The following is a 27,222-nucleotide window of genomic DNA, read 5'->3' as shown; positions in this document are numbered from 1 at the left end:
GCGTGCAGCAACAAAGACCCAGTGCAGCCAAAAACAAATTAATAAATTTATTTTAAAAAATAATAATAAGACACTAGCTTGGGTGCCCAAGACTGGTTACTATTTTCCAAGCAGTTTCCTCCTAATCCCAGATTGATAAATCATGACCTCCAATGCCAGTCCCATAATCCAATAGTCATTTTTTGGCAGAATTCAAGGCATCTCAAATGTCTGCTTAAAAATACCTTCCCCACGAGTTTGTCATGGGGTTTCCCCACCCACTCTTGCCCACTTCTCCCTCCCTCCCACCCCTGCCAACTTCCTCCTCTCTCTGCTGATCCCTGGTGTCTAGTAACCCTGATGTAATAACTCAGGGAAACAGCAGCTAAAGAGGAGAAAACAGAGCATTTTCCCTCCATTTAAACATGCCATTGATTACAGGGCATAATATTGTTTGTTTTTTGGTTTTAACTTTTGACGTTGAGATGATTTTAGATGGCCTACAGGTGAGTTGCCAAAATAATAGAGAGCTCCTGTATGCTCCTCATACAGCTTCCTCATGTTAACACCTTACATAATCATAATACAATGATCAAAACTGAGAAACCAATGTCCGTGTAATTCTACTAGCTAAACTGCAGATTTTATTTGGATTTCACCAGTTTTTTCACTGATGTCCTTTTTCTGTTCAGCGACCCAGTCCAGCATCCCATGCTGCATTTATTTGTCACATCTCCTTACCTCCTCCGATTGGTGGCAGTTCCTCAGTCTTTTCTTGTCCTCCATGACCTTGACATTTTTGAAGAGTGCTGGTCAGTTATTTTATAGAATGGTCCTCAATCTGGCTCTGCCTGATGTTTCCTCATGACTAGACTGAGGTCCCGCATCACTGGGAAGGAATCTTCAGAGGTAACGTATCCTCCGCGGTGCCTCATATCAGGAGGTACAGACTGCTCTCTGGCACAGGGACAGTTGTAGCGAGTGACGTTCCTGAGAAAGCAGATCCAACAGTGCTGGTTCTTCTGTCTCATGACTGTGCCCAGTGGTGTCAGGGGTGGGAGCCATGACAGATGGTACTAGCAGATGAGAGCCACAGGGTTTTCATTTGATAGATCCTGTGATGTAATCTGGTGGTGTTATGCCTTCTCTCACCCCGCTAGATTCTCTGGGATTCCCAATATCTCTTTTAATGAGTTTCTTTTCTGCTTAAATCAACCCCAATAAGTTTCTGCTGCTTACCTCTAAGAATGCTCACGGATGGAGAAATTGGAACCAGAGGTGGTTATAGGAAACAGACCTCGAGGTAATGAGGGAAATCTGGGATTGGTTATCAGACCGAGTTGGGCAGATAGCAGAAAAAAAGTTCAAGTAAGAATCTGATTCTGTCAGGTCCAATGCATGGTGGCAAAATGGTTATTCGTGACCTGTGGTCCTCCGAATTAAGTGCCCATTCAGGGCAGGCTTCAGGGGGACAGGTGACTCCTGCCAACAATGGTACAAAGGCCACAAGGAACTAAAGATCTAAGGGTGGAGCTCAAATATGTAAACTCTTGGCACAAAGCATAGTCAGAAAAACATGGGACTTGTCTGACAGTTAAGATGAACTCATTTCTTGCAGATAAGCCTGAGGGAGACAACAGCGAGACTCAAAGCTGGGTCCTGAAGGCCGAAGAACTCCATTGCCAGTTGAATTCACAGCCTTAGTAGGTATTTTATGCAAAATTTAGGGCATTGATCAGGAAAGAGTAAAAGCCTGGGAGTTGAAATGGGGATCTGGGGAGGATCCACTGGAATCCTCTGGCCCCCCGTGAACCTTCCACAAAGATCCACACCAAGGAGATACGTGCATATTTGTAGATCAAGCTGAATTTGGTTGATAGAGGAGAGTCTGGGTTCACTGAGTTAGCTCAGGCAGCTGGGAACAGTTTCAGTTATTTATTTGTTTAGTCAACTGAAGTCTGACTCATCGAGAGTCCCTGCTGAATGAGACGGCGATACCCAAAATTAGTTGATGTAGTTGAAAAAATCAATCCAAAGACTTCAAGTTTGGAGGGACAGGACTGTTACAAGCAGATTTATCGTAAGTGAATAAGTGGAATATATGCCCCCAAATGTACCGTGTCTCCAAAGAAGGCCCCAAGAAAACACTCCCTTTGTCAAAGCAATGAGAAACGCGTGGGTTAAGTGAAGGCCAGTGTATTTCTATGGCACTAGGGTTGCCATTTTCTATAGGCTGGGCTGCTGGTGGTCTTAGAAAACACCCACTTCTGGAGACCCGGAACACCACTCTAGTCCTCCAGTCAGAGAGGGAGATTTGGGAGAGTGACCTTTGACCAAAGTCCTCTCCCAGGAGATTCAGTAAGATTTTATCCTAACCCGCCCCCCACCCCGCTCCCCGCCCCCGTCCCCCTCCCCCACTCCACCCTTTACTAAGTGTGTCATCTCAACAATTCATAGAATCCTCACTTTGGCTCTCTCTTAGAAAAGGAGCAAAGGCTACTATGGTCAATGAATTGGATGGAAATCCCTGAAGCATACTGACTGCCCTGGTAAACAGTAAATCCCAAACTATGCTTTATCTCTGGGAGAATTGCAGAGATAAGTTCTTTCACCAAAGATGTAGGGGGTTGTAAAGTACATACATCAGCCAGAGTCAGTTTCTGTTGCTTCTGACTGAGGATGATCATGGGTAAAGGAAATGGAACCAGAAGTGGTTACAGACCTCAGGGCGATGCTGCAGATAGACAGGTTTTGGAGAATGAATGACAGTGGATTATCATAAGGTTAATAAAGTGGTTGTTCTAATTGCCACTACTCTTCCAGAAGTGGTCTCTCTCTACTGAAATAAGTCAACAGAGCCTCTGGTACTTTCTATGCGGGTAATAATCAACAAAAACAAAAACAAAAAAACAATGCTTTTTTCTCTACTTCAATAGGTAGAGAACATCTGAGGTTTTGTTTTGCCTGGTCGGCCAGCAGTACACTTCACCACCAGGCTCCAAGGCTCTGTGCCAAAGGGCCACTGAGATCATCTCTCTTTCCCCTTCTGCATCACACTGGTCTACTCAGCCAGGCTCCACCTCGTCTCACGGCAGAGGCCTCCAGGTTTGAGAAGCAGAGCCACAGTCGTTTGGCAGGAATGATTTTTCTTCTGAGAAATAGGCATTGCTACTGGACTCTGACGGGTGTTGAAAAATCTCAGCCTAGAACACCAGGTAAACCTGAAAGGCACATCACGAAGTGGGTTTTATCTCATCCTCCTGGCCATAAATTCAGGCATTCCCAGACGCACCCATCATTCAGGCTGAACAGATCCTGAAGGCACAAGGAAACTGTATGAGCAGATGACTCACGCTCCCGGTCTGAACCCTCCTCCTGTATTATGACCCTTCCCTCAACCTGCACCTGGGCCTCCTGGAGAATTCTCCTCACTATATGCTGCTGTCAGCCAGAGATAGAGTGCTGAAGAGTTACACCTGACTCAGGGGTGGCCTTGAAGGATGGCTAAGAAATCTTCCCAGTCACTATAACTTTGACTTTTTTTCATCCCCTATCTCACCTGGAAGGAGACTGGAGCTGAGCAGTCCATACAGGCAGTGGTTAACTGTTTAGCCATATGGTAAGGAAATGGGAAAGAGTAAAATTTAAGAGCTGGTGACCAGGTTAGGGAAAGAATATGGACTGGCCTCTAAGAACAGGCACAGAGAGTGCCATGTAAGTACTCACCAAAAGTCCCTTGCGATGGAGGAGGCTTTCTTTACTAAGGTGGATGTGATGACCTATTTTATCAGTCAACATCTGGGCTCACTCGATAGGTTCATGAAGTAAGTGGCCATGAAGGGCGCCAGCGAAGCTAAGCAAGGGCTCAAAAACACGGGCATGTCCTCACCTGGCTGAGTACCCGGCTTGTCAGCAGCAGTGACTAACCCTGAGTGTCAATACGGTACCATCCCCAGGAGGAGCAGCCAGCTTCCTGGTGGCTGGTTAATTACGCTGGCTCTTTTCCATAACTAAAGAGGTAGCGATTCATCCTTACTGGGATAAACACTGATTCTGGATTTGGAGTGCATCTGCCTTTCTTCCTACCATGCTTCTTCCTCCATGACCTGCACAGTCTTATGGGTGTCTTATTATTTATTTATTTATTATTATTTTTTTTTTTGCGGTACGCGGGCCTCTCACTGTTGTGGCCTCTCCCGTTGCGGAGCACAGGCTCTGGACACGCAGGCTCAGCGGCCATGGCTCACGGGCCCAGCCGCTCCGCGGCATGTGGGATCCTCCCGGACCGGGGCACGAACCCGCGTCCCCTGCATCGGCAGGCGGACTCTCAACCACTGCGCCACCAGGGAAGCCCTGGATGTCTTATTAATGATGGTATCTTATTAATGATTAATGATGGTATCTCACATTCACACACAATTACGTCTCGCCAAAGCACTTACTTCTGAGGGAAAGAAGACAGACAATGGGCTGGTGTCCATGAGACTCACTGAATTTACCCTGTAGCCCATTTCTCAGAAGCAGATGCCCTTATAGAACAGCAGAATAACCTACTGAAGACTTAGTTCTAGTGACAGGAAAAGTAGAAAAAAGAAATCTTGCCCTTAAATTGAACCAAATGATCTTGCCATTACACGACCATTTTTGACCTACAAAAATGGTGCGTTTAGGCCATTCAACCTAATGATTTAGGGTACACAGAATGTGTTGAGCCAGCAATCAACACGTGATGCTTCCACCTGTGAATACGGTGGATTGTGGGAATGGTATGACCTCATGATCACTTGGAACCATTCTGTTTTCTGATCCCACAGCACTGGGCTTTGTTTAGAGGTCTTAATAAACAAGGAGAGCATGCTTCCTCCAGGTGGGGTGGCACTGGTTCCACTGTACTTGAAGCTGAGACTCACACCTGGACATTTTATGACCCTTCTCCACTGGATGAAGAGACAAAAAAAAAAAAGTGTGTGTGTGTGTGGTGATGGGGGTGTTAGGGATTGCGGCTGAAGTAATTAATCTGCTTATAAAGAGGAAATGGAGTTACTGCTCCACAGTGGGACAGAGGGGGCAATGGATAGGCTCCAGGAAGCTCCCTGGAGAGCCTCTGGATGCAGTGTTCTTGGAACCTGGAGTCATGCGTTTTGATAAGTTTTCTCTTCCTACTTAAACGAGCCAAAATCGGTTGCTGTGAGCTGTAACTAAGAACTCTGCCACACTGGGCTGGACCTCAGGTCCATAGCTGTAAAGTGGAGGTAAGAAAACTGCCCACTGTAGGGTAATGGCTAAGCACACAGACTTATGATTCCTTAATTCAAGTCCTTGCTCTGCCACTTTCCAGTTGTGGCATCTTAGGCAAGTTACATGACGTTACTGTCCTGTTTTCTCATCTATAAAATAGAAATGACGGGCTTCCCTGGTGGCGCAGTGGTTGTGAGTCCGCCTGCCGATGCAGGGGACGCGGGTTTGTGCCCCGGTCCGGGAAGATCCCACATGCCGCGGGGCGGCTGGGCCCGTGAGCCACGGCCACTGAGCCTGTGCGTCCAGAGCCTGTGCTCCGCAACGGGAGAGGCCACAACACTGAGAGGCCCGCGTATCGAAAAAAAAAAAAGAAATGACAATTAAAGCACTTGTATCTTAGGGCTTTTGTAGGGATTAAATGAGATAATTTGCATAAAATGCATATAGCAAGGAGTCATGATGTTAACTATCATTATCTGTGTCTATTATTGATATGAATCTTAAAGAAAATTACCTAAAATTATAGAGTGTTAGTTATTATTTAGGATATATCCACCCTTTCCTTCTCCCCCTGTGTCGTCCGCGGTAACCACTTGTATAAGGTATAAGGTGGGCCATTTTGGGCGCTGCTGGAAGGAGTCCTGGGGTGAGAGTTCGTGCACCTGGGTGTAGATACCCGCCTCTCGCTGTGGGGACTGGAGACAGTTTCCTCATCTGTAACTTGAGAGGCTTGGGCGTGATTTCCTCCAGTTGGATCCAGCTCGGACAAGCTCAGGATGTTAGGGGAAGGGTCACAGGCTACACTTCTCCTGGAACTCCTGTCTCTGGGGTATGTCTCGCAATGGAGTGTTAGATAGGTGTTGCATAAAATAGAAATTCATTCACGTTCCAATTTTTCCCAGCACTGGACCTAATGAAAAATTCCCCTCAAATATTTCAGTCAAAGGAATCAGAACTTTCAAATGAGCTAAGACATAACAAATACTTAGAACAACTTTGGGACAACCATGCAAGTATAAACCACGATACCACACACTTCCTAGATGTGTGGAGTGTAAAAAAATGTTCCAAGTTATCTGTTCCCTGTAAAAAATAGAATGTGAAATTGATTCGGAAAAACTGACCCAACCTTTATAGAACAGGTTAGATTTGAGTAGTCTACTGACTATATTAAACAAAAAACTTGAAAAGCAAGGAAAAGATTTAGTAATCCCCAGAAGGCTGAAAGAGGGATAATTAATGGGGATGGGATGTCATTACGGTGTTTCATCTTTAGTTCTGAAAGTTTTCTGAATTTTAGTCTTCTCGTTTTATTTCTTAACTAAATTTTAAAGTGTTGACTAAACAAAGAATCCTAAAGAGAAAGGCCAGCAGGCAGCGTATATTTAATAATGTTGAGTAATTACGTCTTTGTAAATGACAACTCTTCCATTCTTGTGTTGCTCACAGGTACACTGAAATGACAGCAGGAGAGTGGTCGTTAAGTATACTTCAAATGTTATTAGACTAAATAAGAAAAGGAGAGATGTCGTGCAAGAGGACTCCCTGATTTAGGCAAGGAAGCTTTCATAGGATTCTGGAGGGAAATGATTTTTAGAGTGATAAGTTGGCATTGTTTGCAGATAACAGGATCACCCACCTGGGGCGGCGGTGCTGAACGAATCAACAACCAACCGTTAGAACTAACCAAGAGCTTCGCCAGGTTTAGTCAGTGCGATCAACCTACTAAATAGCGGAAACCAACCAACTAGGAATTTTAATGAGAAATAAAATAAAATCCTTCATTCATAATAGCAACAAAATCTATGACGTGTCTAAGAATCCTGAAGTCTTTTGTGGAGAAAACTAAATTTGAGGAGGAACATAGAAGATGACTTGAAAAACAACAGGGAAACGGTCCACGCTCTTGGATGATTTAATAGTTTGTGTCAATGTCCCTAAAATTAACCCGTGATTGCAATGCAATCATGATCATGACTAGAAATTGAATTCTTGAGGAACTTAAACTTATATTAACATGTATATGGAAGAATAAAACATCTAAATCCATCCTGAAAGTAATAGAGAGAGGATTTTCCACACTAGATAATAAAGTATAGTATAAAGCCACAGGGGGGGGAAGATGTGATATTGGTACAAGAACAAAGAGGCTAATGGAATATTACACACACACACACACACACACACACACACACACACACACGAAGTTAATATATGATCATGGTGGCACTATAAACCAATGGAGAGAGTACAGAATTTTTAGTAGCTGGTAATGGGGAAACTGGTTCACTCTAAGGAGAAACGTACCACTGCACTCTTACATAATAGCACTTACAAAGATGACATCCGGATAGATAAAATTCTCAATGTGAAAAGTAAAACTACCAAGTCAAGAAAGCCTAGGATAAGATCTTTCTGATATAGGTTTGGAGACTGACTTTCTAAGTAAAATTAAATTCACCAGAAAAAAAAGCAATCCCAATAGAAAAATAGGCAAAGAAGCTAAACAGGCAATTTACAAAATGAAACCAAAAACGCTAATAAACATGAAGAGATGCTCAAACTCATTCGTAAATAGAGAAATGAAAATAAAACCACAGGACATAAATTTACATCTGGCAACAGTTAGAAAGATAGACAATGGCACAGGCTGGGGCGGATGTGGAGGTAGGGCAACCTTGGTTCTGGGCTGGTGGAGGGTAGACTGGTGCAGCACTTCTGGGGAGCAGCCCATCACTGCTCAGGCACAGTGAGTGCAGGCACGCATCAGTGACCCTGCAACCTCATTTCTGAGTGCACATCGTAAGGAGGTTTGCATGGAAGTCCATACGAAGACATGAATGCAGATGCTCTCTGCAGCACTCTCTGGAGTGATGGAGAGTAGGGGCCAACCTGGTGTCCGTCACCGGGAGAGTGTGTACCTACAATGCGGTGGATGCACGTGGCACGTGGAGGCTGCATGATGCTCCCAGAGGTGTCCCTGTCCCAATCCCTGGAACCTGTGACTATTACTTTGCAGATGTGATGAAGTTAAGGATCTCGAGGTGAGGAGATTATTCTGGGTTATCTGGGTGGGCCTGATGTGATCACAACATCCTTGTAAGAGGAAGGCAGGAGGGTCAGAATGAGAGAGAAAGATGCGAGGACAAAGCAGAGGCTGGAGTGATGCACTCTGAAGACAGAGGAAGGACCACAGCCAAAGGATACAAGCAGCCATTAGAATCTGAAAAAAAGGCAGCGAAATAGGCTCCAGAAGGGACCAGGGTGGCCAACGCCTTGACCTTAGCCCAGTGAATCTGACTTCAGACTTATGACCTCCAGAACCGTAAGAGAATACTTTGGGGATGTTATAAGCCTTTAGGTGTGTGTAACTTGTTACAGCTGTCATAGGAAACTAATACTCTTGCTGAAATTAAGCAAGAGTTAGAAGCAATGCAGTAACTATACACATCGGAATTAAGCTTAAATTTTCAATGTTAAGAGAAAAGGGTTTTTAAAAAATATCATGTTCATGGATTGGAAAATTCAATACCGTTTAGATGCCTTTCTGCTCAGATTGGTAGGTAGACTCAATGCAACCCTAATCAAATTCCCAGCAGGCTTTTTTTTTTTCCTAAAAATTGACAAGTGAATACTAAAATTGATATGGAAATACAAAGGAACTAGAATAGCTAAAACAACTTTGAAAAAGAAGAATTAAGTTGGAGGACTTAGATTACTTGACTTCAAGAATTATTATAGAGCTACAGTAATCAAGACAGTGTGGTTTGGGCATCAAGATAGACAAACAAATTAATGGGACAGAATATAGGGTCCACATACAACCCCAAAAGCATGACCCAGAAGGGAAACAAATTGATACACTGAACTTCGTCCAAACTAAACATTTCTGCTCTTCCAAAGGCTCTATTAAGAGAATGAAAAAAAACCACAGACCAGGAGAACATATTCACAAATTATACAAGTGTATCCAGATTATAAAAATAACTTTCAAAACTCAATAATAAGAAAACAAACAACCTTCTCCACAAACGGGCAGAAGATGTGAACAGACACCGCTGCAAAGGAAATACACAGATGGCAAATAAGCACATAAATGGTCCTTAATATCATTAGTCACTAGGGAAATGCAAATTAAAACCATCACGATACACTACTATGCACCTATTAGAATGTCTAAAATCAAGAGGACTGTCTACACCAAGTGTTGGCAAAGTGTGTGGAGGAACTGGAACACTTCTGGCTGGAAAATGAAACACTGCGACTGCTCTGGAAAGAAGTTTGGCAGCTATAAAAAGTTAAACTTATACCTACCACGTAATCCAGGTGCTCCATTTCTATGCATTTATCCAAAAGTAACAGAAGTGTCTCTCTATTAAAAAACTCATAGCAGCTTTACTTGTAACAGCCAGAAATTGGAAAAAACCAAAGTGTCCATCAGCAGGTGACTAGGTACATAGATTGATACATCCATATAATGGAATACTACTTACGCTACCACAGGAAGAAATGAACTATTGATGCACACAACACGAATGAATCTCAAAAACAGTCATGCTGGGCCTCCCTGGTGGCGCAGTGGTTGAGAGTCCGCCTGCCGATGCAGGGGATACGGGTTCGTGCCCCGGTCCGGGAAGATCCCACATGCCGCGGAGCGGCTGGGCCCGTGAGCCATGGCCGCTGAGCCTGCGCGTCCCGAGCCTGTGCTCCGCAACGGGAGAGGCCACAGCAGTGAGAGGCCCACGTACCGCAAAAACAAAAAAAAACAGTCATGCTTTGCAAAAGAGGGCAGACAAAAAAAAAAGAAGAGTACACACCACAGAATCCCATTTATAGAAAATTCTAGAAAATGCAAGCTAATCTATAGTGATAGAAAGCAGATCAGTGGTTGCCTGGAGATGACGGGTGGGAAGGGGCAGGAATAGAGGGGTTACAAAGAAACAAGAGGGAACCTGAGGGATGCTGGACCTGTCGTTATCTGGATTTTGGTGATGGTTTCACAGGTGTCCAAACTTATCTCAACATGTTCAGTATAACGTCTGCCAATGATATCTCAAGAAAGCTGTTAATAAATAAGATAAACTCACAAGATTAAAAAGTAGAATGAGATACACAAACTACCATTTACATAATTAAATATATGTGTGCACGCAAAACAACACACATTTTGAAAAACATATAAGCAAAACTAAAGCATGTATCTGTGATAAACACATTAGAAAGTGTCTCCCAGGTGAGTGGGAGCTGAGAGACCAGAACTGGGGTAAAAGAGAATAAAAAAAGAAATGAAAGAAGAGAGAGACTTTTATAGACCAATGACGATTAATGAGGAACACAATGAACTCAACCCTCTGCAGACAAAAATTTTTTCTCATTATTTATTATAAAAAAAAAGTTTCCTAGGAGAAGATAAATTTTTGTCTCAATTCAAAATGGGAATATTTTTGAGATTTTTATGAAACGGATGCAAGAACTTTGTCTCCAAAGGGAGACAAGTCACATTTTAGTGCTTCTGGATATGGACTTGTGGCTGGTACGTGTCACATCTCTGAAAATCCTGCTAGAAATCCTGCCAGCAGCAAAACGCTGCCATTCCAAAGGGCGTAATTACCTTGATGTTTACAAAACTCCATCATACCCTTTTCGTGGGCCCATTGCACAGATGTTTAAGTACCTTCAAGCTGTGTTTTCCTATGTACAGCTAATAACGCCTAGTGGTCGTTTCCCTTTAAATAAGGCCAACAGTAACCAGAAGATACACTTGGCAGAAAGGGTTCCCTATGTAAAACATCATTTATTTTTAGTTTATTGCAGAGAAATGAGGTAGGGGGAGGGTGGTTAGAAAAGAATTAAAAGTGTGTGCTTCCTTATAACATGCTATCTCCACTAACTGAACTTCTAACCTGACATAAATACATTGCACACTGTAACCTGTTTCGCCTTATTATTAACCTTGAGCGTGGCAACCTATAAATCATCCCCGAAACAGCTGGCGCTCAGCATTGCCCCAAAGGTACATGATTACGATCGTTTTATATACGTCTTGGTATGCAGACATGAAAAATTCATTGAAGAGGTTGGTATTGTAAGACTCATTGTAATGAATTTTCTCAAAAACATAGATCATGCTTAAAATAGGTGTCTGCTTATTATAATGCAGCCATTTATATCTTCTTGAATTACCTTGTCCATAGCTCAGCCATTTTCTTAAAGTCAAACACGATGATACCGAAACAGATTTACTGCAGTCACTTTGCACTGCTTCAAAGTAGAAGTTTTTTTCCCCCCTCCTTTCTATGTTAATGCCTACAGAATCCAAGGGTACAGATTTTTTTTTAAGGGAATCATTTGGAAGGTCATTCCTTAAAGGCACCCCATTTACTTCGGTTTCTCAACCATGAACACACAGAGTATAGAAACCCCCCAAATTGTTATGCTTCTCTCAACTCGCTAAGCTTTTTCACTGCTCCTGCAGAACGGTTCATATCAACATTTATTAGAATAATAAAACGTTAGTGCTGAAAGAGTCCTCAAGTGTGGCCCGGGCCTTCACCGTGTAGATGAAGTATCCCCAGGGGGCGGTGACCTCCTCAAGGTCACACATCTGGGAAGGAGGAGGTTCCAGACCTGGAGCCAAGTGTCAGGTTTGCAATAGTAACAAAATAATCACTCAGATAGTACGTCTAGGTACAGGTTCAGTGCTAAGTGCTGGACACATGGCAAACGGCTGGATCCTTCCGGCAGGCTTGTGAAGTGGGCACTACCACCACCACCACCACCACCACCATCACATTTAAGCAAACAGCCCCAGCGAGGTAGAGCAGCTTGCCCTGGGCATGGACTTGTAATTGGCTGAGTAAGACTCAAGCAGACTCACTCCAACCCAAGTCCGTATTCCTCGCCACTGCTTTTTACTTCTCTGTGATGGTTTCTTATTTTTTCCTTTTCTCATGTGTCTGGCCAGACTTGTAACCTGTTACTATATGAATTCATAAAGCACACAGGGTGTTAGTTTGCTGGGGCCGCTGTAACAAAGTACCACGAATGGGGTGGCCGAAACAACAAATTTATTCTCTCACTGTTCTAGAGGCCAGAAGACCAAGATCAAGACGTCCGCAGTGTTGGTTCCTTCTGAGGCCTCTCTCCCTGGCTTGTGGACGGTCGTCTTCTCTCCGTGTCTTCACATGGTCTTCCCTTGGTCTGTGTCCTGATCTCCCCTTTCTATAAGGATACCAGCCACACTGGATTAGGGCCAACTGATAGGACCTTATTTTATCTTAATTACCTCTTGAAAGACCCTGTCTCCAAATACAGTCACATGCTGAATCACTGGCGGGGGAGGGGGGGCGGTCAGGGCTTCAGCGTATCAACTGTGTGGCGGGAACTCAAGTCAGCCTATAGCACAGCATGCCTTTTCCCAGTGGAAAACACCTGATTTAAAACAAATAGGCCTAGGGCTTCCCTGGTGGTGCAGTGGTTAAGAGTCCGCCTGCCAATGCAGGGAACACGGGTTCGAGCCCTGGTCCAGGAAGATCCCACACGCCGTGAAGCAACTAAGCCCGTGTGCCACAACTACTGAGCCCGCATGCCACAACTATTGAGCCTGCCCTCTAGAGCCCATGAGCCACAACTACTGAGCCCACGTGCCACAACTACTGAAGCCCGCGTGCCTAGAGCCCGTGCTCCGCAACAAGATAAGCCAGCGCAATGAGAAGCCCGCACTCCGCAACAGAGTAGCCCCCGCTCGCCACAACTAGAGAAAGCCTGCGCGCAGCAACGAAGACGCAACGCAGCCAAAAATAAACAAATTTATAAAAAAATAAATAAAACAGGGGCTTCCCTGGTGGCGCAGTGGTTGAGAATCTGCCTCCTAATGCAGGGGACACGGGTTCGAGCCCTGGTCCGGGAGGATCCCACGTGCCGCGGAGCAGCTGGGCCCGTGAGCCACAACTACTGAGCCTGCGCGTCTGGAGCCTGTGCTCTGCAACAAGAGAGGCCGCGATAGTGAGAGGCCCGCGCACCGCGATGAAGAGTGGCCCCCACTTGCCACAAATAGAGAAAGCCCTCGCACAGAAACGAAGACCCAACACAGCAAAAATAAATTAATTAATTAATAAACTCCTACCCCCAACAACAACAACAAAAAAACACAAAAAAACCCCCCAAAAAACCAAATAGGCCTAATTCTTGTAGGTATATACATCTTCATTCGTTACCAGGTATGAGCTGTTAAAACCAGAGAAACCTTTTGTCTCTGTGTTCTTTTAAGCCAAGCTCCAGAAAAGAAGAGCTGGTTCTGGCAGAGGACTTGTTTGCTTGCATTTCAGCCCCTCCTGGGAGCAGGACCTGACCTCACGGTCCATCTGTATCCAGCACAGCCTGAGCTGCCGCACTGCCTACTGCTGTGTCCAGCAGAGCCGCTGCTGTGTGGAGCCAGGCGTCATGACTGAGTCGCGTGACAGCAGACAATGTGGTGGGCTTCGCAGATAAGAAGGCAGAAATCCAGCCTCCCCCAAAGGCAAGCAACGCACACACAGAGGCATCTTCCTTCTCAACTCACATTCTCCTTCATAAGGATGGAAAGTGGAGGGCAACTCTCTCGGTCCTGTTTTGTTTTCTTCTGATTTGATTTTTATATGGAAGGGTGAGTAGGCGCCTGAGTACAGGTCCTGGGTGTTGTCTGCCATCTGGCAAGCAAGGCACATGGGTGCCCAGGAACCCGGGGTAGCCTGGCAGGCATGCCATTCCGGCCCTGGGGCCGGCTTCCAGAAGCCAGAGAGGGAGGAAAGGACTCGTTTCTATCCTCTAGCTTTGTACGAGGACCGTGCGGCCAGGCCCAGACATATATTTGATTGCCCTGAATTTCTATCTATCAGCCTCGATCCTAATGAATGAGGGAAATAATTCATTCTACTAAAAACAAACACACACACTCCTACAAGAATGGAGCAGATACAATGGGACAACCTTCCCTGTGGTACCACCGTCACGCAGGGTCCGTGTGCACAATGGTTGACATTGTGAACGTGTTTATCTTGCGCCCATTCTACTCATTGTTCTATATGCATTATCTCATCCAGTCTTCAAAACAGGCCTATATGGTGGGTGCTCTTTCCATCCCGACTTGGTGCAGTTGAAAAGGGGGGCAGTCATGACCGCTGGCTGCTACACAATGGAGAGAGGCATCCTCTATCCAGGAGACGCGTGGAGGACGCTCAGTTTAACTGTGAACTGGGTTTTCCTCTTCAGGGACTGGTCTTTCATCGGTTCTCCATTTCTAAGTGGCATTAAAAGCAATTCCCAGTCAACGCAAACTTCATTTTCTGGTTCTCTTTCTCACCACCCTCTCAAAGAGGGAGTCAGATGCTTTGAAAACCAGATGAAACTTAGGGACACTCTTTCCAGAAAAACGCACACACACAATTGTGCATCCAACTCCAGGATATCTGAGGCCACCTTCACGTCACTCCCACAAAGCCCACCCACAGGCCCAAGTTAAAAGTCCTTGTTTTAAAGCACAATTTTCCCCAAAGCAGGCAATTATAGATTTCAATTTATTGAAATAATTGAAATTTCAATTTATTCAAATAATTTTCCAATAACCATCCATTATTGTATCCTAAAATCAATTTAGAGGGGCGTGAACATTTGTTTTTTTAATGGAATAGGATACAACAGAGAAGAGTGCATTAGAGGAAGTTAGGATATGTTATACTGTATGAAGTTTTGAAAAAAATTCATATCCAAATGTGACTATGTACCAGGTCCCAGTGCCACTTGTATTTCTCTCTGGTGTTTGAGAGCCAGCGCCCTGGAAGCCTTGCCGCCGCCCAGACTCCCTCCTCCAGGCTCTGCATTGCTCTTGCCCGCCAGCGTTTTCAGGACGGGCATCAGCCTCATTTCTGTGGGACCTTCCTTGCAGAGCCGTCACCCCAGCCCCTCCCTCAGTGCTTTTCAACTGCACCTCCTACGCTGCTTGGCTAACTCGATAGATGAGGATGGTTTCATTTACTTTTGTTAAGCCTTTTTTTTACTGGAGTATAACCGCTTTACAATGCTGTGTTAGTTTCAGGATGGTTTTAAAGTCATCCTTTCCCGCGTGTCAATTCAGTGCCAGCCGCTAAGGACTTTGCACAGTCACAATTTCTAATCTTCCCACAACACTACGAGGAAGGCATGTTTGGTGTTATTTTTATTTTTATTCCAAGTTTACAAATGACAGCGGTGAGGCTCAGAGGAGAACGGAACTCTGGCCGTGCAGGGCTGCCCCGCTGTGCATAGTGGAGTTGCCTGCCGGCTGTCATAACGTGGTACAAGGATCTCTGGGTTTACAGTCCAAACACCTGCCTGCATGCTACGCTGGGATGGCTGAGCCTTAATATCTTCCATCTCTAAACTCACAACTAACTTGCGGTTTCAAAGTTCTATCAGCTGAGATAACGCCTGCATTTGTGCTCTGAAATCTCGAAATCGCAGGCAGGTATATACTATTTACACGCACTGCGTCAGCAACACGCGAAGGGCCCAGAGAGCAAGGAGCCCGACTACGCCCTTTGTCCCGCGTCGCCCCCCCCCCCCCCCCCGGCACACCCTCTAGCTGCACATTAAATATTTGCCAACTGATGGCGGCTGCTTAAGAACAAGAATGATGCCTATTATTCCCTCTCTGTGTCCTTCGTACACAGAAAGACTCCATGACGTTTGTCCTTGAGAGAAGAGGAGGCTTCTTGTAGGAAGCCCGGAGCACAGAATGGCTGCCTGAATCCACCAAGCAAGGGTGTCCAGGTCCAGGAGGAAATCGGCTGTGGGCACGGGCCGCGGGGATCCTGTCCTCGGCCCCGCCGCCGTCATTGTCAGATCACCGCTGGTGCACCAACAAGAAAAGAGGCATCACGACCACGTTCACGCAGGAGGGGCTGACGTGTGAGCCGTGAAACTGACATTTCTAAACTTTTTTTGGGGGGGTGGTGGTGGCAATGATTCAGAAGCCCAGATAACTCGAAGCCGAGGTGGCCTCGGCTTCGAGTTAATCGAGATCAGTTCAAGCTGCTGGTGCTCTGGAAATGAGGCTGTCAGGTGCAGGGAGCTAAAATTACCTGGAGCCGAGGACAACCCATCGTTGTCCCCCCCTCCTCCAGGATCTGTGGGCTCAGGCCCTCCTGAAGTGTTCAATACATTTACACACAGCTGACAATCAACTGGCCAGGATATTGTGTACCTGGAATGGCTATTAAAACCGTAAGTCTGCCTAAACCCTCCAGTTATGGTGGATTTCTGTGTTTCCTTGAGGGCAGGGAGAGGCACCAGACTCCCGTCGCCCATGAGGATACATGTGCCACGTCAGCAGCATTTTAGACAACGGGAGCGCTGCGACCAGTTCTCCCTTTTCCCTGTGCTTTAATGCTATATACCGCCTGCAAGGTAAAATCCTGCGCTGTCTGATGCACACGGACGCACACAGAGAAATAAGTTCAAGCATGTTGGGAACGTGTGGACTGGAGATGAGTTTTTGGCCATTTAGTCATTTGAGCTCCAAATACAAGGAGGAACGCCAGATGATTTGCAAAACTGCTTTTCTTCCTGCGTCTATTTTCCACCTTGGTCGCCCAGTCCCCTCTCACCTTTCACAGGTCAGAGCTGTAGTGCTCCCAAACCACATTAAAAAGAACAACAGGGGCTTCCCTGGTGGTGCAGTGGTTGAGAATCTGCCTGCCAATGCATGGGGCACGGGTTCGAACTCTGGTCCGGGAAGATCCCACATGCCGCGGAGCAACTAGGCCTGTGAACCACAACTACTGAGCCTGTGAGACACAACTACTGAGCCTGCACTTCTGGAGCCTGTGTTCCGCAACAAGAGAGGCCACGATAGTGAGAGGCCCGCGCACCGCGATGAAGAGTGGCCCCCGCTCACCACAACTGGAGAAAGCCCTCGCACAGAAACGAAGACCCAACACAGCCAAAAATAAAACAACAACAACATAAACACAAAAGCTTTTGTTTCTCTGACATTACAAACGGTATTTGGGTTTTCCCTGTGACTGTCCCCCACAGGAGGGTTTTAATGGTAATAAACATTTGATACCCGAGAATCTCCTAGCAATGGACAGCTTTCTGGTTGAAACGTAAAGGGACACTTTCAGCTTTAATTGCATCCTGCCCTCCCCCCCCCGAAGGCTGTCCTGATGGCCAATGGTGTTTTTTTTCTCAAGAGCCGTCTGGAGGCTGAGGGGCAGAGCTGAGCCCCTTGTCCTTGAGTTGCCATTGCTGTGTTACTCTCTCTGTTTCCTCTCAGAACACACAAGCTCTGCACAAGATGAGGCTCGAAAGAAAAGGGGGTTCGGGGTTGGTTTGTAACTTTACGTTTTGGAGAGTGAGGGGGAAAGGGAGAATTTTAAACGGTTTCATGTAACCCTTCAGGCCACTGAGTCAGTCCAGCGGCTCCCCAGAGCAGGCCAGGCTGAGGCAGCAGAAACCCAGCGGCTGAGAAGCAGGCCAGCTTCGTCCAGCAAGAACAATGCCTCCGCAGTCAGACACGGTGGCTGCTCTCATTTTCAAGGGACACTTACAATCAGATGGAAAGGATCCCAGAGGCGCCTCGCAGGGCTTCCAGCCTCGTGAGAGAACAGGAGCTCTGCAGCTACAGATATGCAAATCCGTCCTGAGAGCCACAACTGCCCAGAAAAGCTCTGTAGGGGTGGAGGCTGCCAAGGCCCTGTCCCATCCCTGCAGGGACTTCAAGTCCCAGACTTAGCTGGGGCTGCCTGCTAGGGCCATTCAGATACGCGATTCACTATCCAAAAATTCTAAGGAATAAGCTTCAAGAATGTGCAAAGACATTTAGACTGTCAGTTGCGCAGGTTCTATCATAAAATCAGCGTGGATGTAAATAAAGCAAGCTCGTAACTGTATACAGTTTTTTTTTTAACTTGAACATCTTTCAGTCATCCTGTCCTGGGGTACTTTGGTCTTGCAGCATGAGAGACTGCAACCTTCTGGCTTGTTCTCCAGATCAAGCTGTTATTAGGAGAGTGTGTAGCTTATTCTATTTTAGGTTGGGAGTTTTTGTTTAAGCTCACGGACCTGAATTAACAAGAATGGCAGGTTTATACTTCACACAGACAGCCCACTGCTGGACACGGCTTACACTGGAGGAGTCTAAATACTAGTTGTCGCCACCACACCTGTCTCAGCACTCAGACTTGGGCAAGAGATCCTGCCTCACCAGGTAAACGGCTGGTGGCAAGAACTCTGAGCTAACTCGCCAGGCTGTGCTGTGGGTTAACTCACAAGTGCCTATTACCAAACACAAATGCTGAATTCTAAAGTGTTAAGAGCCTCCTGACTCCCAAGGAAACATGGTGAAACATGTTGAACAGGATGAATTTTCCGTTCCAAGACGTGATGTGTGCTCCCCAAACTATTAAATTTACAGCCCGCTTAGGCTTCAGTCACCCAGCCTACATCCAAGTTGAAGTCGCGTTAACGGCAGCTGACAATTAGGAGATGGTTTGGGGTTGCAAAGGATGTGAAGCTACTGCAGTACCTGGCTTGAGTCACGGAAAAGAATCAGGTTCCTCTCATTTGTAATTTTGAAATCAATCAAAATTCCTGTAATTTTCAGATCAAAATGCAGAGGCGGGCAACGGACAATGGAGGAAACCACCCAGAGTAGAGTCTTAAGTGATTCCTAAACAATATTTTGACTTAGTGTTTCTCTTTATTATACCTTAGAAATAAATCTATTATGCTGTCCTTCAGCTGTAACTCAGATTCACCATGACAGATTTATCTTGGAGCCCAGTAGAGACCTCGCAAGTGAGAAAGGTTCACAGGAAGAAACATACTGGGAGACAGCCCGACACTTAAATAACATGTCTGTATTGTGTTTGGAGATGGGTTCTGCCATCTTTGTTCAATCGACGAAAATTTCAACCAGTTTAGGAGCTACACAAATGATAAGAGTCAACCGTTCTGGAGCTAAAGATGTCAGATGAAAAAATATTTGAAATTTTAATTGTCATTACCCTATTCTTCAATTTCATTTAAATTACATGGTAAACATTCATCAAGGAGATGCAAATTAAAAATCAACTCTACATTGGTAGATCCAAAATAAGATCTACAGACCAACAGGCCCATTAGGACGGTGGACCTACGTTGCCAACACATATACACAGGGAGTTTTTTAGTTTTGGTCTACAGCATTAGGGAAGTTCAGCAAAAACCTTAGACATAGAAATGATTTATATAGCTCAAACTACTTTGAAAATCACCATTCTAACTCCTACAAGAAAAAAAATCTCCAAATTAGGTGAGTCTCCCAACAAAAAATTCAAGGATGAAATACTTTCACTGAAGGAGTCTTACGTTAGATTAAATATTCCGGATGGTAATTTACACATCTATTTTGCCAAATGTAGTTTACTTTACTATAAAATGTCTATAAAACGATGGTAAATCTTACCTGTGCTAAGAAAATACATAAAATTGCTCATTAGAGAGCCAAGTTGAATGAATAAGGTATATTCTAACTTTTAAGTGCTTGTTAGTAGAGGTCATTTACATTGTTTTGCTTCCTAATTTAAATTTACTGATGGCTCTGGAGGCGCACTGATGTTCACTGCACATGCATCACTTCAACGATGCACACACCTTCTTACCTCCGCTACCTGTTAGAAATAATTGCTGAAAACTCTTCCCAAAGATAATTAACAAATAATTTTCATTGAACTGAAAAGGCAACTTTGTAACAGGGCATGGATGGAAAGATTTCTGTTCCTAGCACCTTTTCTATTAACACTAATCATGGAATTAAAAAAAAAAAGTGTATGTTCTTCATCTGTTGGTTTTACCTTTGGGCTAATCCTGAAAAGTTAATTCAAATTATTCACTTAATGTAAATTGGAGGCTCTATTTCTTTAAAACATAGCCCAAATCCATTTACTGCCTTCCATCTCCATTGCTACCTACTGCCTTGATCCAAGGCTGCTGCAACAGTCTCCTAAATGGGGCTCCTGGTTCTTCCTTACAAGTCATTTTTTTCACATTGCAGCCATAGTGATTATTTTTTTAGAAACATGAATATGATATCACTTCTCTGCATAAAACCTTCCAAGGAACTTTCTATGGCACTTAGAAAAGAAATCCAAATCCTCCACCAGCACCGGTTTGGTCCCTAGCCCCCAAATCTTCTAGGCAAACAGGCTCCCTGCCCCTGCTTCCTCCAAGCTCACTGTCAACACAGGACCTTTGCACTGGCTCTTCCATTTGCCTGGAACATTCTCCAACCAGCTCTGTCTGGCCACTGCTTCTCATCACTCAGGTGTAAGCAGAGTTGTCCCCTCCACAGACCTGAGCACCCCATCACCTTATTTAATAGTATTCCTCCATCTACAAAAATTGTATTTGTATCTGTGTATCACCTGTCTCTTCCTATTAGCATATAAGCCCAATGACAGCAAGGCCCTAGTCTATTTTTGGTTTTCGCTATATTCTTGCCACTAAAACAGTACCTAGCACATAGCACCCAGTAAATGTTTGTTGATGAATGTTAATCACCCCAGTGCAGTGATTTAAGTGCCTAGGGTTGAAATACCCCAGAAGTTAGATCAATCTGAGTTGAAATACCAGGTTTGCTATTTGCTAGCTCTGAGGCTTAAGTTAATCTTTTCCAAAGACTTGACTTCTTCATAAAATAGAAACATTCATGGGGCAAGATAAATCCAAATTTAAATGAGGTAACTGGGACTCAAGTTTGCCTGGTCAGAGATCACACTCTTCTTCCAGGTTCTGCTTCATATAGACTGCCTCTTAATCCCCAATCTTAGATTTAAGGTCCCTTACGGAGGGGTAAGGGAGGGGGCAAACGTAAAAATACAAAAGCCCTAGACACTTCAAATCATCACTAAATAACTATTTTATTTCAGAGACCAGAGTGCAGTATTTCAAGAAACTGTAAGGAAGCTCTAATGTTAGACTGCCTGGGTTCAGATCCAGCTCCTGTACTTACTGCTAGCCAGTTACTTAAAGTCTCCAAGTCTCTGTTTCCTCCTGGAAAGCAGCACTTCCCTCACAGAAGAGAAGTGACGGTGAAACAGAAACGCCATGGAAAGCACTGAGCACCTCAGTGCTTAATTTATACAAGCACGTGACGAACACCGGTTATGAAGAATCAGACTGAATTTAAAATATTTCTTACTTAGGCAAATTCGAGATCTCACGTCGAGAATTAATTCCATTAGGAAAAAAAAAACCAAACAAACGCATTTTTTGCGTTTGGAAACTTGCATGACTTCAAGGCCACCTTCACAGGTAAATCCCAGATGACTCAGGGCCAGCTGCTGACCTACCTATCATGTCAGGGTTCCTTCTGGCCACAAGCAATTGATGCCTCTGCTTTGAAGATCGTCATTGTTCTCAGCATCTTCCTTTAACAGGGACAGAGTCACATCGTGTGCTCTATTTACAGAGTGTCATAGGAAAACTTCCAACGCTATAAAGAATTTCAGAAGAAGCCCCTTTAAGACTCACTTTATGAAACATATTCTCCCTACCTAAGGTCCTATTTTAAGGCTTAAAAAGTCTTTCAGTTATTTAAATATTTAAGTTCTTTATACTTTGTGGAAGTCTAGTCTTATTTTCCACGTTTGAAGAATTCTGCTCCCGAAGCTATTCTTTTAAAAAAATTCTTTTTAAATTTAATTTTATTATTGTTTTTATTGAAGTATAGTTGATTTACAAAAGGCACTTTCCTGCCCGCGCACTACCCAGGCGCTCTTCAAGAAAGAGTCACGGTGACGTGACAGGTGAAGCCACCACGGGGCGTCTAAGGTGGAGGCTTCACGGAGCTCTTTTTCCAGAATCATCATGGGTATATTTTCATCTTGCGATGCTAATTCACGGAACCTCGATAACTAAAAGGGACTCGGACAGCCTGTCTCGTGCCACGTCGGGCGGGGGACGGGCTGGGCGCGTCCCGGGGGCGGTACGGAGGGAGCCACCACAGACCACCCTCACCCTCTCTTCCCCTCCTTTTTAACTGCAGGGACACGGCACTTTATGTTTGGTCAGGTGACATTACAAGGTGAAAACAGAGCATCTCAAATTCTAGCTTACCTTGAACATCAGAGGTCATGAAGGAGTGCCCGAACCAGCGGCTCCCAGCCCGTGCGTGCGCGTAGCTGCACGTGCGCGTAGCTGCATTGCGTGCGTGCGTGCGCGTACCTGCATTGCGTGCGTGCGTGCGCGTCGTTCTACGTGGGGCTCCGTGACGCTGGCACCGAGCCCGGGCCCTCAGGACACCAGAGTGCCTTCGCGTCCCTTGCTGACACCACGGCATTGTGTTTTTCTACCCATTAACCGAGGATAAATGACCCAGATATTGTGCCTATTAAAGCCTCATTTTTCTTTTGACCCTTTGTTCCTCGGTGTACCACATTATCAGACGCTGCACACGTTTTTTAAGTAGTCTCGGCCTCGGGTGACCTTTTGAGGGAGTAATGGGAGGTTTCTGCGTGTGGTTCTGTTGAGATATCTGGAGTGGAATTATGCCAAGGTAATGTGAGGTTTTTCTTCCAGTCTAGGCGGAAGACAATCAGTTGAGCGTATTACCAACAGCTAATCTGGTATAGGAGGATGTATCAAGAAACTGTACAAAGGCCAGAATGCTGTATTTGCATCTATTGCGAATACAAAAAATAGAGTGAAACCAGTTCCCCTACACTACTACATTCTATACTTACATCTCTGCATATCATGGGTCACTTTTATTAAAAGCATCATTACTACAGTTGGCAGCAATTTACATTTTATCTTACATGATAGCAGTTTTCAAAGGAAAAAAAATAAAAGGACATCACAACAAAGAAAAACAATACATTTACAAAGTCATGTCTGTAAACTTCAAGGCTAGTTTAGAGCTGAGGTAATGCTGTTTTAGCTTGTGGCTAAAGTAACGAAGTCCTTTAATTTAAAAAAGGTACCTGATTCTCTCTTCTCTCACTCTTTATTTATTCATCTATTTATTTTGTTTATACCAGTGCATTACAAGACCACGAGACAATGGAACTGCAGTTCTGTCTGGCAAGAACCCTCCCAGTAGGTTAATTTCCAAAGGGACCCTTCACATTCAACAGCTGCCTTATTATTGCTGCGCCTCGGGACAGAGACGTTCACACTAAGGTGGAGATTGTCAGAGTGTGTGGATGTGTGTGATGCGCAAGTGCGGGAACCCCCGTGTAGTCAAAAAGGGAAACAAATGAGCAAGGATGATATGTATGGTAAATTTCATCTTGACCTTCACAGCAAAAAAATTAAAATTAAAAAATTAAATATATAACTTCATACTTCCTTTGAGCAGCACTTCCTTTCATTCGTGCCACTTGGTTACAAATTGCTCTTTATTATAATACCAATGGTACCAAAGGAAAAGAAAAAAAAAAAAAAGCAGAGCATTATGTAAGTTTCCTTAAAAAGACACGATCATCTCTCAAATTTCATCTCTCCTAGGGATAATAAATAATGCACTGCACAATACTTAATGACCAAGATACCTTTTGACACACCTGTATAACATGACTTGGACTTTTTTTTTCTTTTGCTACACTATGTTACAGAACAGCTTATAAAACTAGGTATGAACATTAACTGTGAGTGTAAACAGTAGGACTACCACTTGTCAAAAGTTTTAAACACTTTAACTGAAAACTGGTACTGGTTATCCATCATTTTCATTGTTTTCTATTTCGTCCCCCCCGTCGAGTGAGTCTAGCTCTTCGCCCTGTGCTATCTCGTCTTCTAAGACTGAGGACTCCGCCGTCTTGTCCAGGCTCTCCTCGGCGTCGCTGCCCTCGAGGGTCTCCTCTTCCTGAAAGGTGCCCCCCTCAGCCTTGTCGGGAGCCTTGTCGTCGCCGGAGCCCACGGCGTTCTGCAGTCCCGCCAAGGCGGGGAAGCCCGGCAGCGTCAATCCCCCCAGTCCCGGAGGTAGAAACATGGACGGGTAGAAGAGGCCCGGGGCCATGGTGGACAGGAGGAAGGGGTTGAAGGCGAGCGGGTTGGAGGGCAGGCCGGCCGGGGCAGTAGCAGCACCAACAGATCCATTCGCAGAGTCCGGGCCCGGAACGGCGTCTGTGCTTTTCTCCGAGTCCTTGTTCTCGTCCTCGTTCTCGTTGCCCTTCTCCTCCGCTTTGCACGCGCCGTCTTCCGGCTCCGCGGGGCCGGCCGCGGCCGCGGTGTTGCCGGCGGCGGCAGCTGCGGCTGCGGCGGCGGCGGCGGACAGCGGGGTGTTGAGCAGCCCGCCCAGCCCGAACATGCTGGGCAGGCCGGCCACGCCCGGCAGCACCAGGGGCAGCACGGCGGCCGGGTTCTTGGTGTCTCCTCCGGCGGCGGCGGCAGCGGCTGTGGCCGTGGCCAGGCCCGGAGGGAAGCCCATGAGGCCGGCCAGCTGCAGAGACTGGAGGTTCTGGAGGCTCTGCAGGCTCGTCAGGTCCATCCCAGCGAACAGGCTGTTCACCAGCAGGGGGTTGATGCCCGACGTGGAGGCCACGGCGGCGGCGGCGGCGCGGGCGATTTCACTTTTGGGCCTCCGTCCCCGCCGGCTCGCCCCTTCTCCCCGCACCACGGGTCCGGTAAGAAGACGGTCAAACATCGACTCAGGAACGAAACCCTGAAAGGAAGGGAGAGGCAAACAGGGGCTATCAAACGCTTCGGAAGAAAACCTCATTTCCACGCGGGCCTCTGTGATGGACTGAACACTGACATTCGTAATGGAAATACACATGCAATTATTTCCATTCTAGAAGCTCAAGGATCAGACCTCGGAAAGCAGAACTTCTCTTTTTTAGCATTACACAGCTCACCGAATTATGCTGAATTGCAGAAAAAAATGTTAAAGGCTACTCTATCGGTGAGGCAAGTGTCAAGATATCTGCATCCATAGCTAACTCGAGAAATAGCACATCAGAAGGAAGTGGAAAACGATGGAAAATTTAATTAAAGTTATATTTTAGTATCTACCCTGGAGAAACAAAAACTCATGTTCACACAAAAACCTGTACATGAATGTTTATAGCAGTTCTACTCATAATTGTCAAAGTCTGAAAATAGCCCAGATGTCCTTCCATGGGTGATGGGTAACCACACCCAGGGGTACATCCACACACAGGAGCCTGATCAGCAGCAAAACCTGTGACACATGTAACCACTTGGATGAATCTCAGTATGATGAGTGAAGGAAGCCGTCTCAAAAAGGGTACGTGATTTATGCTTCTGTTTAGGTGACATCCTCAAAAAGACAAAACCTCTAGGGATGGAGAACAGATCAGCGAGCGGTTGCCCTGGGCTAGGGGTGGGGACAGAGAATAATACAAAGGAATTTGGGCGAGTCACAGAACTGTCTGTATTCTGATTATGGTGGCCGGTCAAGAAACCATCCATGTGTGAAGACTGATAGAACTGTATACCAAAAGAAAAATAGACAAAAAAAAAAAAAAAATCAAGACGTTTAAACACGTTAATTTAAAAAAGAAACAGTGAAATTAATGCTTAGGCAGAACTGCTGTATTTTTTCATTTGTTTATTTTAAAATCAGAAATCACAGTTAATCTTAAGGATCTCAACCACCATAAATTCCATTCCACAGATGCTGTTAGCCACGTTTACCTGGGGCATTCCTCCCTGGAGCAAGTCTGCCTCTAAGACTGTGAATGTATATTTCTACACAATCCCTTTAAATCAGAGCTGTCAAATTAATCCACCTTGGTGGATTCATGACATATTGATACAAGGAATGATGATGTATTAATGATGTATGAAAATGATGCATTATGTCAACTCTTTTAAGCCAAGAATAAGTTATCATTGAATAATTAATGGCCCACAGAAAATAAAGAAAAATTCAGGAAAACAGTTTTGTACAGATACCTTTCTGGACAGAAAGGCGGAGTCTGTACTTACAGACTGCTTGACTAGATCGGTCCAGTCTGGGGCAACTGCAAACTCGGGGTTTTCCTCCAGCCACCGGGGTAGATCCTTCATGGGAGGCGCCATAGCTCCACCCATCTAGGGAGAGGCGTTTGGAAAATGATTTAGAAACAGACAAAGTCTTCCCTCTCCCCCTCCCATCTGTATATCTACACATATACATACACAGATCATATAAATACACATGTATTCTGGAAGAAACATAATTCTTTTCCCCTATAAAAGATGTCAGAATAAAACACTTCTTTCTGGGAGAAGAAATCACATAGAGATCAATTCCCTTTCCCAATGTTTACCTTCTTCCCATTTCGTTTATTGACAACAGGCACCCTTTCTTCTCCTGTCAAAGTGTTTATATCCAATTTATTAGGGTTTCGACATCTGTGTCGTTTCTGTTTCGGTTTCTGAAATGAGGAAAACAGCACATCTGCATTCTTCTGCAAAAAAACAAAAACAAAAAACATATTTAGTAAAATTCTACTTAGTACTTATTCTTTCCTATATAAATGACAAACAGAACAGTCAAGCCATTTTCAATTACTATGGAAGTTTCAAGAATCATTTTAATTATTAGAAACTATAGTTTCCTTTGAAAGGAAAGACTGTTCTCTTTTTCCTTTACTTAAGGAACAAACTTAGAAGCGGAGAACATGCTTTTCCTTTTATCTCTCAATAACCTGCTTAAAATCTTTTCTTCAAATGTTTAACCAAGTCATGGTATTTGAAAAGGAAACTTTCTCTGGTACCTTTGCTGATCTCTACTCAGAGACTTGAGTGGATACAGAGGTGATCTCACATCTACGACATGCGACTGTACATGAGGAGAAACAACCCAAGGGATAGAAGAGCCTTTGCAGGAGGGTGCATTCTGAGTGGCAGGAACTCAACAAGATAAAATGTAAACTCCTACGCTTAAGTTTTCAAAAATTCAGGGCTTCCCTGGTGGCGCAGTGGCTGAGAGTCCGCCTGCTGATGCAGGGGATACGGGTTCGTGCCCCGGTCCGGGAAGATCCCACGTGCCGCGGA

At 45.0% G+C, this 27,222-nt stretch overlaps 1 protein-coding gene across 3 annotated transcripts in view; it reads right to left on the bottom strand.

Moving 5' to 3' along the window:
• Nucleotides 1-23,768: 23,768 nt before the first annotated feature.
• CHD7 (chromodomain helicase DNA binding protein 7) overlaps nucleotides 23,769-27,222 on the bottom strand; it is a 178,219-nt gene continuing 174,765 nt past the window's right edge. For all 3 annotated transcript variants that reach the window (XM_059994689.1, XM_059994690.1, XM_059994692.1), the window contains 3 exons: nucleotides 26,493-26,633; nucleotides 26,170-26,274; nucleotides 23,769-24,880 (listed from right to left, as the gene is read on the bottom strand). In XM_059994689.1, the coding sequence (XP_059850672.1) occupies nucleotides 23,933-24,880; nucleotides 26,170-26,274; nucleotides 26,493-26,633 (1,194 nt within the window). In that variant the 3' untranslated portion in view covers nucleotides 23,769-23,932. The remainder of the gene's footprint in view (nucleotides 24,881-26,169; nucleotides 26,275-26,492; nucleotides 26,634-27,222) is intronic.

The sequence above is a fragment of the Delphinus delphis genome, chromosome 17 (genome assembly GCF_949987515.2).
Source record: "Delphinus delphis chromosome 17, mDelDel1.2, whole genome shotgun sequence".
NCBI lineage: Eukaryota > Metazoa > Chordata > Mammalia > Artiodactyla > Delphinidae > Delphinus > Delphinus delphis.
The sequence above is the reverse complement of the archived record's forward strand: the minus strand, read 5'-3'. Positions and strand labels throughout refer to the sequence as shown.